Source organism: Vicia villosa, unplaced genomic scaffold, assembly GCF_029867415.1.
Source record: "Vicia villosa cultivar HV-30 ecotype Madison, WI unplaced genomic scaffold, Vvil1.0 ctg.004731F_1_1, whole genome shotgun sequence".
Lineage (NCBI taxonomy): Eukaryota > Viridiplantae > Streptophyta > Magnoliopsida > Fabales > Fabaceae > Vicia > Vicia villosa.
In genome coordinates, this window is record NW_026706499.1 from 1 (window position 1) to 13,693 (window position 13,693).

Sequence of the window (13,693 nt, forward strand, 5' to 3'; positions counted from 1 at the left end):
ACAAGGACTGGCATGAGATGCTCCCATTTGCTTTGCATGGGTACCGTACATCTGTTCGTACTTCAACAGGGGCAACTCCCTTTTCTTTGGTTTATGGTATGGAAGCAGTGCTCCCCGTCGAGGTTGAGATTCCATCGTTGAGAATTTTAATGGAAACCAAGTTATCTGAGGCTGAATGGTGTCAGAGCAGGTTTGATCAATTGAATTTGATAGAAGAAAAGAGAATGACGGCTTTATGCCATGGTCAGTTATATCAGAAAAGAATGAAAAAAGCATTTGATAAGAAGGTTCGACCTCGTGTATTCAGAGAAGGCGACCTCGTGCTCAAAAGGATCTTGTCTTTCACCTCCGATTCAAGGGGCAAGTGGACTCCTAATTTTGAAGGACCATATGTTGTTAAGAAAGCCTTCTCTGGCGGTGCATTAATTCTTACAACTATGGATGGAGAAGAGCTCCCACGTCCCGTGAATGCTGATGTAGTCAAGAAATACTTCGCCTAAATAATAAAAGAACAGCTCGCTAAGTTGAAAACCCGAAAGGGCGGCTTAGGCAAAAAAGAGCGTCTCGGTGGATTGAAAACCCGAAAGGGCGGTCCAGGCAAAAATTAGAGACATAAACAGAATAAAATACCCGGTGGACTGAAAACCCGAAAGGGCGGTCCAGGCAAAAGTTAGGGATTTATGGCAAGTAACTACATCAGACAAGACTTGATCATCAGCAGTCATCTGTTTATCATGAAGAAGTTCAACACTTTTTCAACGGAAGCCTTGGCTCAGGAATTCCCAGTTGAGAGAGAGGATGGGGTCATTACATTTCAATGTACCTTTTCCACAAAATTACCACTTTCCAAACTTTGTAATAATCTATGGGGTCTTGCCTTTTGCAGGCTACCATTCTATTAAGAAAGTTTGAGCCTTTACCTTTCATTTGGCAATCTTATTTCTTTCATATCTCTCAAAATGTCATTTATTGTTGATAGTAATTTTTGAAACAAAGAGAAAATTGATTTCAACAAAATCCTTTTGAAAATTATAAAAGAATTTTTACTTTGATTCATGAGTGCATTACAAGGAATGAATATGTTCATATGCAGAAGAATGTATTCCACTCAATGCACCTTCGGCCTGGTTCGAATATGGTTTAGAACTCGGTTACTGCGTTCTCTCAACTTCAATATTCCCTAGCCATCAAAAGATTGATAGCAGTTTCTGCTATGATGTTCAGTTTGGGACATGCTTGATTATGTCATCTTTGAACACCATCTCTTTCATCGTCAGTGGTACGTCGATGAATTATTTCCTTTTATATCATCAGTGGTACGGTGGTATATTTCTTCATGCCTTCAGTGGAACGTTGGTATGTGTTATCGTCAGTGGTACGGCGGTACATCTCTTTCATCGTCAGTGGTACGTCGATGAATCATCTCCTTTTATATCATCAGTGGTACGGTGGTATATATCTCTTCATACCTTCAGTGGAACGTTGGTATGTGTTATCGTCAGTGGTACGGCGGTACATCTCTTTCATCGTCAGTGGTACGTCGATGAATCATCTCTTTTTATATCATCAGTGGTACGGTGGTATATTTCTTCATGCCTTCAGTGGAACGTTGGTATGTGTTATCGTCAGTGGTAGGGCGGTACATCTCTTTCATCGTCAGTGGTACGTCGATGAATCATCTCTTTTTATATCATCAGTGGTACGGTGGTATATATCTCTTCATGCCTTCAGTGGAACGTTGGTATGTGTTATCGTCAGTGGTACGGCGGTACATCTCTTTCATCGTCAGTGGTACGTCGATGAATTATTTCCTTTTATATCATCAGTGGTACGGTGGTATATATTTCTTCATGCCTTCAGTGGAACGTTGGTATGTGTTATCGTCAGTGGTACGGCGGTACATCTCTTTCATCGTCAGTGGTACGTCGATGAATTACATCTCTTCATATCATCAGTGGTACGGTGGTATATATCTCTTCATGCCTTCAGTGGAACGTTGGTATGTGTTATCGTCAGTGGTACGGCGGTACATCTCTTTCATCGTCAGTGGTACGTCGATGAATTATTTCCTTTTATATCATCAGTGGTACGGTGGTATATATCTCTTCATGCCTTCAGTGGAACGTTGATATGTGTTATCGTCAGTGGTACGGCGGTACATCTCTTTCATCGTCAGTGGTACGTCGATGAATCATCTCTTTTTATATCATCAGTGGTACGGTGGTATATTTCTTCATGCCTTCAGTGGAACGTTGGTATGTGTTATCGTCAGTGGTACGGCGGTACATCTCTTTCATCGTCAGTGGTACGTCGATGAATCATCTCTTTTTATATCATCAGTGGTACGGTGGTATATTTCTTCATGCCTTCAGTGGAACGTTGGCATGTGTTATCGTCAGTGGTACGGCGGTACATCTCTTTCATCGTCAGTGGTACGTCGATGAATTACATCTCTTCATATCATCAGTGGTACGGTGGTATATATCTCTTCATGCCTTCAGTGGAACGTTGGTATGTGTTATCGTCAGTGGTACGGCGGTACATCTCTTTCATCGTCAGTGGTACGTCGATGAATTATCTCCTTTTATATCATCAGTGGTACGGTGGTATATCTCTCTTCACACCTTCAGTAGAACGTTGGTACGTGTTATCGTCAGTGGTACGGCGGTACATCTCTTCATATCATCAGTGGTACGATGGTGTGATTAGCATTCTGATTCAGGATGCATACTTTCTCATCCCCAGTGAAAGAGGATGATCCCCTTTTCTCATCCCCAGTGAAAGAGGATGCTATAACCTCTATGACGCGAAGTGTTTTCCCCAGAGAAGTTTCTTTCTCCACCAAAGTTCCGTCTCTCCAACAAAGTCTTGCTTTCCCCAATGGAGTTTCTAAGACATTTGTTTCCCCAGCGGAGTTATAGCAAGACATTTGTTTTCCCCAGTGGATCACCAGTTACTCCCCAGTGTTGTCATGCTCTATTATCATTACATGCATTCATTAACATTGCATTGCATCTTAGGATCAAAAATTGTGTTTTATATATTTAAGTCTCTTCGATTTTTGTCAAAACGAAGATTTCCAATCATCGTATATCCAAATCGAAGAAACTTAAATAGGGGCATCTGTCATACCCCAATTTTTGACCCTAAGATCACACATCATTTGCATACCAATCATCAATCAAGAAGTTTTAACCTAGATCTCTACTTGCAATGTTGTGCTCAATTCATCTGCAAAGGAATCATCGAGCACCCATGTTTTAGTTTGTATATATTCCTTTACTAACCAAAATACCAAAAATATTGCCTTGTGCTCTTGTATGTTTGTGTTTTGTAGGTACCAAGTCAAAATACCCATCAAAGGAGCATTTTTCAACATTTTCACTGTGCAAATCGATTTGCATAAGGTGTAAATCGATTTACACAACTGTTTCTGCACCAGATTTGCTTCTGCCATCAGTGCAAATCGATTTGCATAAGACAGCAATCGATTTGCATAACTGTTTTTGCCCCAGATTTTGCCTTTTTTCAGCCATGTAAATAGATTTGCATAATGTGCAAATCGATTGCACCAGCACGAATTTGGAAAAGTGAAGGCAAATTTCAGCTTTTTGAAGTGTTGACATCATTTGGAAGCATGGGAAGCATGACTTGGTTCTTACATTTGATTTCCTACATCATCTAATCATGTACCCTCATGTGATTGCATCAAGACCATTGGATTTCATTTTTGGCTCCAAATCACTTTTCCAAGCCTAATTCTATTTTCCAATCCTAACTCCAAGCCACAAAATTTCCCAAGCCTAAGTGCTATAAATTGAGGCACTCCCCTCTTCATTTTTCAAGCTTTGATAGCCAAGAAACTTATTGCAAATTCTCTCCTCACCTCTTCCAAACCCATCACTCAAAGCTCTTTCTCTTCCACACAAATTAGTGAGTCACATCTTGAACCTCACTAATTTAGAGCTAAACCTCAACATAAACACTAGTTTTTGCATCAATTGTGAGAGATCAAGGCTTGTGGTTGTGTGTTCTTGAAGAAGATTCAAAGTTTGTAAAGATTTGGTAAAATTCTTGATCCTTTACATGATTCAAGATGTGATCCATTGTTGTTTATGCTTGATGCACCTTTGGTGCTACATTGATGAGATTTGCTTGCTTAATTGATACATTTTCGTGCACAAATTGATCCAAGATCACAAGGTGTTTGGTTTTATGTTTAAACAAGTTTCTTCTCTTTATTTGCTGTTTTTTTTGAAAACTGTGTTGTGCAAATCGATTTACATCTTGTGCAAATCGATTTACATAACTGAAAACTGCGCAGATTTTGAAAACAGAGTTATGCAAATCGATTTACACTCTGTGCAAATCGATTTACACTGGGCAGAATGCTGATTTTTGTAGTTTTTGACTTGTTTTTGGTTCTAACTCATCTTCTACTCCATTCTTTTGATATTTTCTTTGAATCACAAGTTAAAGGCCTAATTTCTCTCTAATTTCAATGGACTTAGGGCGTCGATAGGATGAGAATCCAAATCCGCAAAATTATGTGATTGAAATTATGGATGAAAGGAGCCTTTAATGTGGTTCCATCTTTTATTTCTTTTTATTTTGGTCGATGAAAGTCTTAATACCTTGAGGATTCTTATGGATTCTTGGTGAAGACTAGATCACTCACCATTTTTCTTTTCGTGCGGTATTGCTTTCGGAAAACGATCTACATATCGTTCTTCTCGCATGCATTAGCACATAAAGTTTTGACCGGCCTCGTTGTAGGGTGATTTCTATATAAATCACTTGGCGATCTGCTTAACATAGCGCAATATTTCGTGTCCCGAATAAAAAAGATCAAATATGGAAGAGAATTGTATGCAGTTGATTTAAGACTTGTGGAGGTTTTTATCGTGTAGTCGCTATGATTTTATCAAGCTTCTGATAAACCCCATTGAATTTAAATCCGAGTACATCATTCACTCACCATCGATCTCCTACTAACTTTGATAACATACTTGACAAGTTTCAAGATGGTTATCTTTAACATTTAATAACTAACTTTAATTTCCGCACCTTTACTATACCGCTCTTTATATTACCGCTCTTTATATTTCTCGCTTTATCGCTTTACTTTATCATTTCATCATATTTACTTTCTGTCATTTTCTCTTTGTCCACTTGGACCATACTTTATTTTTTCGCTAAAACACTAATAAATAATCAAAAATCTAAAAAATACATAAGGCTCTCTTTGGACTATCAGTTACTATCCCTAGCAATTTGGAGATTCGGACTTATGGACCTAGTACCTTTGGACTCATTCTATTACTATCATGTGATTGTTCTGTCTGTCTGGCATTGTTCTGTTGTATGTTTATGTGTGCAGGTATTTCCTTGAAAGCCCTTGATGGTTAATTCCAAGGCATTGAGATAAGGATTTTACCCAAAAACAGCCGTTACTCTGCCCAATTTTTGTCAGAATCTTAATGTGCTTAGTGAAAAATGGTGCTAAGACAATAAGTTCATCTGGATCCCCAAGTGTTAATGTGTTGGTATTGATAAATCCAAAGGATGGGAAAACTACCTTGGCTCTTAATGTCAAGTGTTGGCTTCTTATTCGGTTAGACCGTTTCTTTCCTTAGCTTTTATTTTATGCATTAGGTTAGCCTCTTCATCTCCTCCCATTCTTAATTTTTCAAAATCTTCTCCCTTTTTCCAAAATATTCTTATGTTTGCAAACCTTTTCAAAACCTTTTTTTCATAAAAAATATCTTTCGCCCCTAGTGGCTTTTCTTCAAAAGTTTAGACACCGTTAATTGTCGAAACGAGTGGTTATACCCCACGATTTTGAAATTGAGTGATAATAACGAGATCTTTTCCGCGTGAGAGAGCTAGTGGCATACTCGTTGATCTTATCCGAGTTGGCGTCCTTCTTTCATTTGCGATGCAAAGAACTTGTTTGTTCTCATGCTCAAGATCAATGGCTGAGTATTTCTCTCTAACGACAACAAAGTGTTTATTCATTTTTAAAACGTTTTTCCCAAAAGCGGAACTACATTAGCTCTGACTTCTCCATTGCACCGAGGAGGTATGTAGGCCCAAAGCTTAACGCTTTGCCGAGCTTATTTTGAAAATAAAACAAACCGTTTTTTAGCACACATACACAGATTTTCAAAAAGGTTCCCGTGGAGTACCACGGATATGAGGGGTGCTTTAAACCTTCCCCTCATATAATCAACACACGAACCTGAGATCTCTTTCTTGTTTTTTTAAAAACAAAACTTTGGGTTTTACGTTCTTTTCCCTTTTCCTTTGAAAAAATAAAGCGCGGTGGCGATTTCAAAACGGAATATTGAATCGAGTCAATCCCATGGCTTCGATATCAGATTTTCCCCGCTACAGCAGGCGTATGGTGTTCCTTCAGGAACTAGGGACGCTGGATCTGAAACAAAACAATATGAAAAAAAACATTGCACGAGGCTGGGATCGAACCCAGGTCGTCTCGGTTCCAAACAAACGCGCCTTGCCACTTCAACCAGACACGCCTCTTGTTAATTATATGAGTCAATTAAATAATATATAAAGAATTCATAACAAAATTCAAACCAGAAATAATAGCGCCATGTACTGTTCGTCTTCAACCTTGGCTCTGGTTTTGTTTACTACGTTTAGCTAGGATTTAGCTACGTACATTTGGTAGCTAAAACACCTGCCTACATCAAAACTTCATACAAGCCATGAAAATCAAATACAAAAGCATGGATGAGTTCGTCTATTCATCACAAACCCAATTATACCTGCAATTAGGGTTAATTCGTCCTGTATCAAAAAGACCCAATTTAAAACCTTAAACCCTAAACATGGCATATCGTGGTATGAGCAAGCAACGACCTAATTAAACATTCAGAAACATTCAGAGCACCAAAAGGCACAACCAGATGCAATCAAAACATGTTTATGCACAACAAACCATAGAATTCGAATTCGAAATTTTTGAGAGCAAACCGTGGCTTATTGGGGATGGTTCTCAATGTTTCAGGACCTTGTAACAATCGGCACAACTTCAAGAATGATTCAGGAATGTGAATTAATCTTCAAATCTCTCTGAATATGGCTGCAACTTTGGACCCGAGTTGGTGGTTTTCTTGGAATTTCAAGAACTCGATTGGAATTCTTCTGACTGCAAAAAACCTCCCCTTATGATCTGATCATGTTGAGTACTTATAGTGAACTAAATCTCTTCAAATCTTGAGATCACAATTTGGTTTATCTTGATTTTGTAAGCTTTCCAAATATGGCCAATTTTACATATTCTCTCACCAATCTCAATCCCCACGAATTTGGTTCAAAAATCTGATTTTTGGATGATTGGGAATGATTAGAAATCAACACTAAATCATATCTTTCATATTTTTTTGATTTATTTGACTTAAATTACATTTTTAATGAATAAAAATTCAATAAAAATATAATAAAATCACAAAGGGCGTGGGAAAGGTTTTATGAGCTCTTAGTACCTTTTGGAACAAGTTTGGGTCATAAAAATATGGGCCCATTTGGAAAAGTTTCAAGTTTAGTGCTTATTTGCTTCACATTTTTTTCAAAAAATTTACCAACTTTGACAAGGCATATCTCTCTCAATTTTTAGGATATGGAGGAGTTCTAGGACTTTTTGGAAACCTCAAGATGTCTTCCTCAAGCCACTTTGGGAACTTATTTCCATTTGAAGATTTTATCTTGATGATATTGGCTTTGACAAAAAACTGCTTTTAGTTGACTTTCAAAAAGGACCTATAATGTTTTGATCCATATCTCTCAAATGAAGCATTTTTAGACTTAGCATGTGAGAGACAAATTTGTAGAGAATTCAATTTCCTTCAAAATGAGTTTTGGATGGAAAATTTCTGATGTTCCATGTAGGAGTTATGGCTGGTCAAAGTTTAGTTGACTTTCTCCTGTGAAAACCCTAATTTAGAAACTTTTGAATTTGTTAATTTCTGATCTTTTCTTGATGAACCATGATCAATCCTTGATCAAATGGTGAATGATACTTCACAATAAGGTTGTTGACAAAAAATCAGGAGTTTTAACTGTACTTTGACCACAGTTGACATTTAGGTTAAATCAGTCGACTGTTGACTTTTTGAGCAATTGAGTGATCAACTCTTTAAATTGAGCCCTGGATCTTGTCATGGAGGTATTTTGAAACATCATAAACCATATGAGAGGCAATGGAGCTTTTGAATCATTGATTTTCTTCAGAACAACACAAACCCCAGTTTCTTGAGTCTTTGTTTAGGAGGGATGTCTTTGAGCTTTATGCCTTGACTTGAGTTTGAACAAGAGAAATAGTATGGACAAATTTTGGGGTATGAAACTTAGAACCTTAGTAAAGAGGTGTCTTTTGGACTTCCCATCATTACAGACGTTTCTTACGTCTTTCTTATCAAGTCACGAATGACATATTTAAGTATTAGTAATGGCCGTGTAGTACGTAACAACTAGATGTTATGACCGAGCTGTGTTGTGACCTTTCATATGCTTTTGATACGCGACCCATACTTGGTATTCCGCTGGTTCCTACCAGCCGACTTGGGTCCCCGGACATGGCCTAAGAGAAGTCCTCGGATAACTCATATAATACCTTTATCAACAGTTCATTCTAGGTCGCGTCCTCGTAAACATCCCGAGTATGGAACAATCACAAATCTTTTTCTGAAGCTCTTCAGAAACTCAATCACAAATCTTTTTGTGTAACTCTTCAAGAACTCAATCACAAATATTTTTATTAATGAAAATTATAATATTTGCAATTCTTCAGGGGTTTGATAAGTTCTTCAAAAACTATGTAACAAATTCATTATTTTGTTATCATTCAAAAACGCTTTATATGTTCTTCAGGAACTATATAAGAAATTCATTATTTTCTATCCTCCAGAGATGCTTTATATGGTTTTTTATAAACTATATAAAAAGTTCATTATTTTTCTATACTTCAGGGATGTTTTATAAGTTCTTCAGAAACAATATAAACTTATTATTATTCTATCCTTCAGAGATACTTGATAATTTGATAAGATATAATATAATACCAAAATTCAAAATGAGTAATGTAAAATAAAATAATAAAAGACCAATATTATCTTTAATAGTTAGAACTTTAATTTTTGTTCTTTTCAAATTTGACTGAATTTCGTGCTGATAACATGTTATGAAACTAAACAAAATAATAGGAGAGAAAAGAGAAAAAAAATTGTATTGTGTTATTCTCATTATCAATGTAAGTCTCAAATACACTATGAGTCCTATTTATAGAACATATATCATTAATAAAGAATTAATGTGAAATCCTCTCATTAACGGTCATCCATAATAATTTATTTATAAAAATTTACACTTTACACTTTATTTCTATTTTATTTTTATAAAAGTTATTTATACTCACCTATTATCCTAGGAATAAAAGTTTTAGAATGTGAAAATTATTTTATTTCTAAATATTTTATATCCAAAAATAAATATTTTATCTTTAAAAGAACATACCAAATAATTTTTTTAGAAAGTTACAATTCTTAAGAATAAGTTTTACAACTTTAAAATAAAAACACTTTTAGATTTAAAAATAGATAGACCTTTAATATGCGTATTCAACATTGTAAATTTATAGCCATTCATTCATTAAAGTCCCTATAAACAACAAAAGATAAAACAACTTGATTAACAACATTTTGAATTTTGATAGTTTTAATTTTAAACATTTTAAATATAGAGTACTAAGCTAAGTTGGTAAATTAAATATTTACTCCAAAAACAAAGTTGCATGTCTAAAAAAACATATATCAAATTTAAAGAAAAACTTGCAAAATCTGAATACTTCCTCCATTTTCCCGGAAAATATTCCAAAATTTTCTCAAGAAAATGGTCTTCATGACTTGGCAATTTTTGCGGAATCATTTTCACTCAATCCTACATTGCAATCTTCATCATTCCTACCTCTCCAATCTTTGTTTATCCCATAAGAAAACACAAAACAAAAACTCTTCAAGATCTTCAACCAAAACGATCCAAATCTATTCAACCTACCTTTTCATTTCAATTCTATTTCTATATCTTAACATTATCTTCTTCTGGAGAATTTATTGCAATGGCGGAATCCACCGGCAAGGGATCCAAAAAGAAAATCTCAGCTTTGGAACAGGAGCGAGACGAGTTAGCATCGGAGAACGCAAAGAAGGACGAGGAGATCAATAAAATGAAGGAGGAGATCGAGAAACTACGCAAGGATTCGGAGGATTCAACAGCTCCGTTGGAGGCAGAAACTACAAGGCTCCGAAAAGAAGTGGCGGAAACAAAAGTGGAGATAGAGAAACTAAGGAAGATTCTAGAAGAAAAAGAAAACAAGATTGATATAATTGAAAATGAAGGAAAGGAGTTGAGACAAGAGAATGGTGAGATGGAAATGAAGGTTAGGGAGTTGGAGAGGAAGATTGGAGTTAGTGAAATGAGAGAAGCTGAAGAGAATAGTAAGAGAGTTAGGGTTGAGGAAGAGATGAAGGAGAAAGTTGATGAAAAAAGTAGAAAGGTTGAGGAATTGGAGAATTTGGTTGGAGAGAAAAAAATTGAGATAGAAAAATGGTTAAAAGAGAATATAAATTTGGAAGAGAAAGTTAGGGTTTTGGAATTTAGTTTGATGAATATGAATATGAAGGAGAATAATGGGATGGAGATGAGTTGGCCTATTGTGGCAGCTGGATCTGTAGGAGGGATGGCTATGGTGGCGGTTTTGATACGTTTCTTGTTTGGGAGAAAGAGATGAGGATGTGGTTGTGACATTAATGATTCAATTTCAATGGAATGATGAGGAATTTTTTATTTTTTTTTATTTTTTTGGGAATTTTAACTATGATTAAGAATTTTTGTAGCTATTAGCATTAGAATGCTTATTTTGTTATAATGTATTTGGAAGATATGGTTGTTGCATTGACATAATTAAACTATTTTTTTGGTGATATGGTTGTTGCTAAATGGTAGGAATTTTGTATACACATAATAAAAATTACTCCCACATTACACATTAAAACTTACTCCCACAATGCGAAATCCACGTTACATTTAAATCTCCCGGTAGACGACTTACTCCCACATTATGGTAACTGTATCGGAGATGATCATAATGATTTTGTATTAAATAAAATTGAGTGGTTCTCTCTTATTTGCGATATGTGAGTGGGCGAAACTTTTAGTTTACTTATGACTTTCAATTGGATTCATGACCTTAATATGGGATTAGTAGATTTTGAATTAGATACTAAAATAGTTGTGAAGAAATTTCATTCTTTTAAAAGAGGTTACACATAATTTGGTGATATTATGATAAGTGAAGACAAAAGACTTTTGTCTTTGCATACTAGAGCTTATTAAGAAACAAATAAATAAGGTTGCTCATAATGTAGCTAAAATGGACACATAACTAGTTTTTATGTTTTGATATAACTACCTATTATATGTTGGTGATTTTAGTATCATCAATGTATTTTGGTAGTAATGTGATTTACTATAGGCCAATGCAATTATGCGTTAAGTTTGAAACGAGTTAGGGTAGTGCGGAGTGCACGCTCGTCGAGCCAAACGCGTAATTGAATATGAATAATAGAAACGGGCATAACGTTTCGTTTGAATAGTTGCACCCGTTCCCAACGGACATAACGATTCGTTTGAATAGTTGCACCCGTTCCAACAGACATAATTGTTTTCCGAAAAGGTGTGTCTGTTCGTTTCTATTATTGGTCTCCTATATAAGGAGTCTTTTGGTCTCGATTTGGGACACGAAATTACAAACTTCCTCTCTACATTCTGATCTGTTCTCTATTGTCAGAAATAGATTGTTCTTCGAGAATTATCCCCGCAAAGATTTCGTGAACCTAGACAAGAATAGGGTCGAAATACTTTGTTCGGAAAGTGAACGAACACGATTCTTGAAGATATCCAGGATTATCATACTATTTTTCTAACAAACGAACAAAGTATTCTTTCTGATAATCATGGCTGGAGGAGGAAGCACCGTCAAGGAGATGACCAAAAGTTTCGGAAAATTGGACAAGTTTCAAGGACAATTTAATATGGTGAACACACGAAAAATTTACATCATAAACCGGTATTTTGTATAATGGTTACCGAGGCTTTAGTTTCAAACATCAAAGAGATGAGAGAAATTTCAAATCAAATATTTAACGGGAATCGACATCATTAATTCGGGTACGTTCTATTATTTAAAAAAAATGCATTATCATTCTTGCCGAAATCATGATTTTGTATTATGGAAAAATTATTGAATGATATTAATATATAATGTATATGATTCTAGAAAATTATTCATATATACCATGTTTAAAAATGATAGATTAGTGTTTGCTTTACTGTTTCAAACTTACACCGTACTGTATATAAGACCATATCCTTGAATTTCTAGCCATTTGCGGTACTATACAGACATTAATTTTCTTATCATTTCCTTTGCAACCTTTGATTTTTATATACATTATTATATTGGACTGTTATATCAAATATATACTGTTATATTAGTTCTTCTATTGAATTAGTGTGATTGAATTCATATACCTTTTCGTTGTGTGATTGAATTCATATACCTTTTCGTTATGCAACGTGTATGCAACGTGTATACAATTACACTGCTTGGTGACAAAGTTTTACCATGCAACGGGGATATAATTTATATTGCATGTATATACCTTTTCGTTACAATGCATGTATATAATTTTAATATATATTATTTCAAGTTTGTACAACATATAATTTATATTGAAGTCCGAGATGTGGAATTTGAGAATCTTATCACGGAGGATAAGGAATTCAAAATTCCCACAAATGAAAACCTCGTGAGGAAGGTTCTCTACGGATTTATTAAAAATTAAATCGAAAGTTTGTCGATGATTGTTGAAAAACAAATCGAACTTAGAATAAGCAAAGTATGAAAGGCTAAGTATATAAGACCGAACAAAATCACTTTTCGACTTATTTCTCTTGTGCAGAAGGAAATAGTGAGAGTTTTGTTCGTGATGTTCTTATTCTTCAAGTGGAAGACGATCCTAAGACTTATAAGGAAGCAATAGCTTCAAAGGACTATGTTTTTGGAATAATGATATCCAAGATGAAATAGATTCAATAATGTCAAACCATACTTGGAACTTGTCGATCTACTTAAAATATCAAAATCCATTGGATGCAAACAGATGTTTAGAAGGAAGTATTATAGTGATGATACACTAAACATCTACAAGAATTGATTAGTAACCAAAGGCTTCAGACAAAAAGAAGGGATTGATTATTTCGATACCTAGGCTCCAGTTGCCTGTATCACTACTATTAGATTGTTGATTGCCTTGGCGGCTATTCATAATCTAGTGATTCATCAAATGGATGTCAAAACAACATTTCTGAATGGTGATTTGGAAGAAGAAGTGTATATGAAGCAACCTGAAGGTTTTGTAATGCCTGGTAATGAGCATAAAGTGTGTAAGCTAGTTAAGTCGTTGTATGGGCTGAAACAAGCTCCGAAGCAGTGGCATCAAAAGTTTGATGAGGTTGTTTTCTCTAATAGTCTCATTCTAAACCAAGCTGACAAATGTGTAAATAGCAAATTTGATACATCCGATAAAGGAGTTTTCATTTGTCTATATGT

General features: G+C 35.4%; 1 protein-coding gene across 1 annotated transcript; it reads left to right on the forward strand.

The window, feature by feature from the left end:
* Positions 1 to 9,889: 9,889 nt before the first annotated feature.
* On the forward strand, positions 9,890 to 10,872 carry LOC131642262 (peroxisomal and mitochondrial division factor 1-like). Its single transcript, XM_058912539.1, has one exon. The coding sequence runs from the start codon at positions 10,139 to 10,141 to the stop codon at positions 10,808 to 10,810; it is 672 nt and encodes a 223-aa protein (XP_058768522.1). The 5' UTR covers positions 9,890 to 10,138; the 3' UTR covers positions 10,811 to 10,872.
* Positions 10,873 to 13,693: the final 2,821 nt, after the last annotated feature.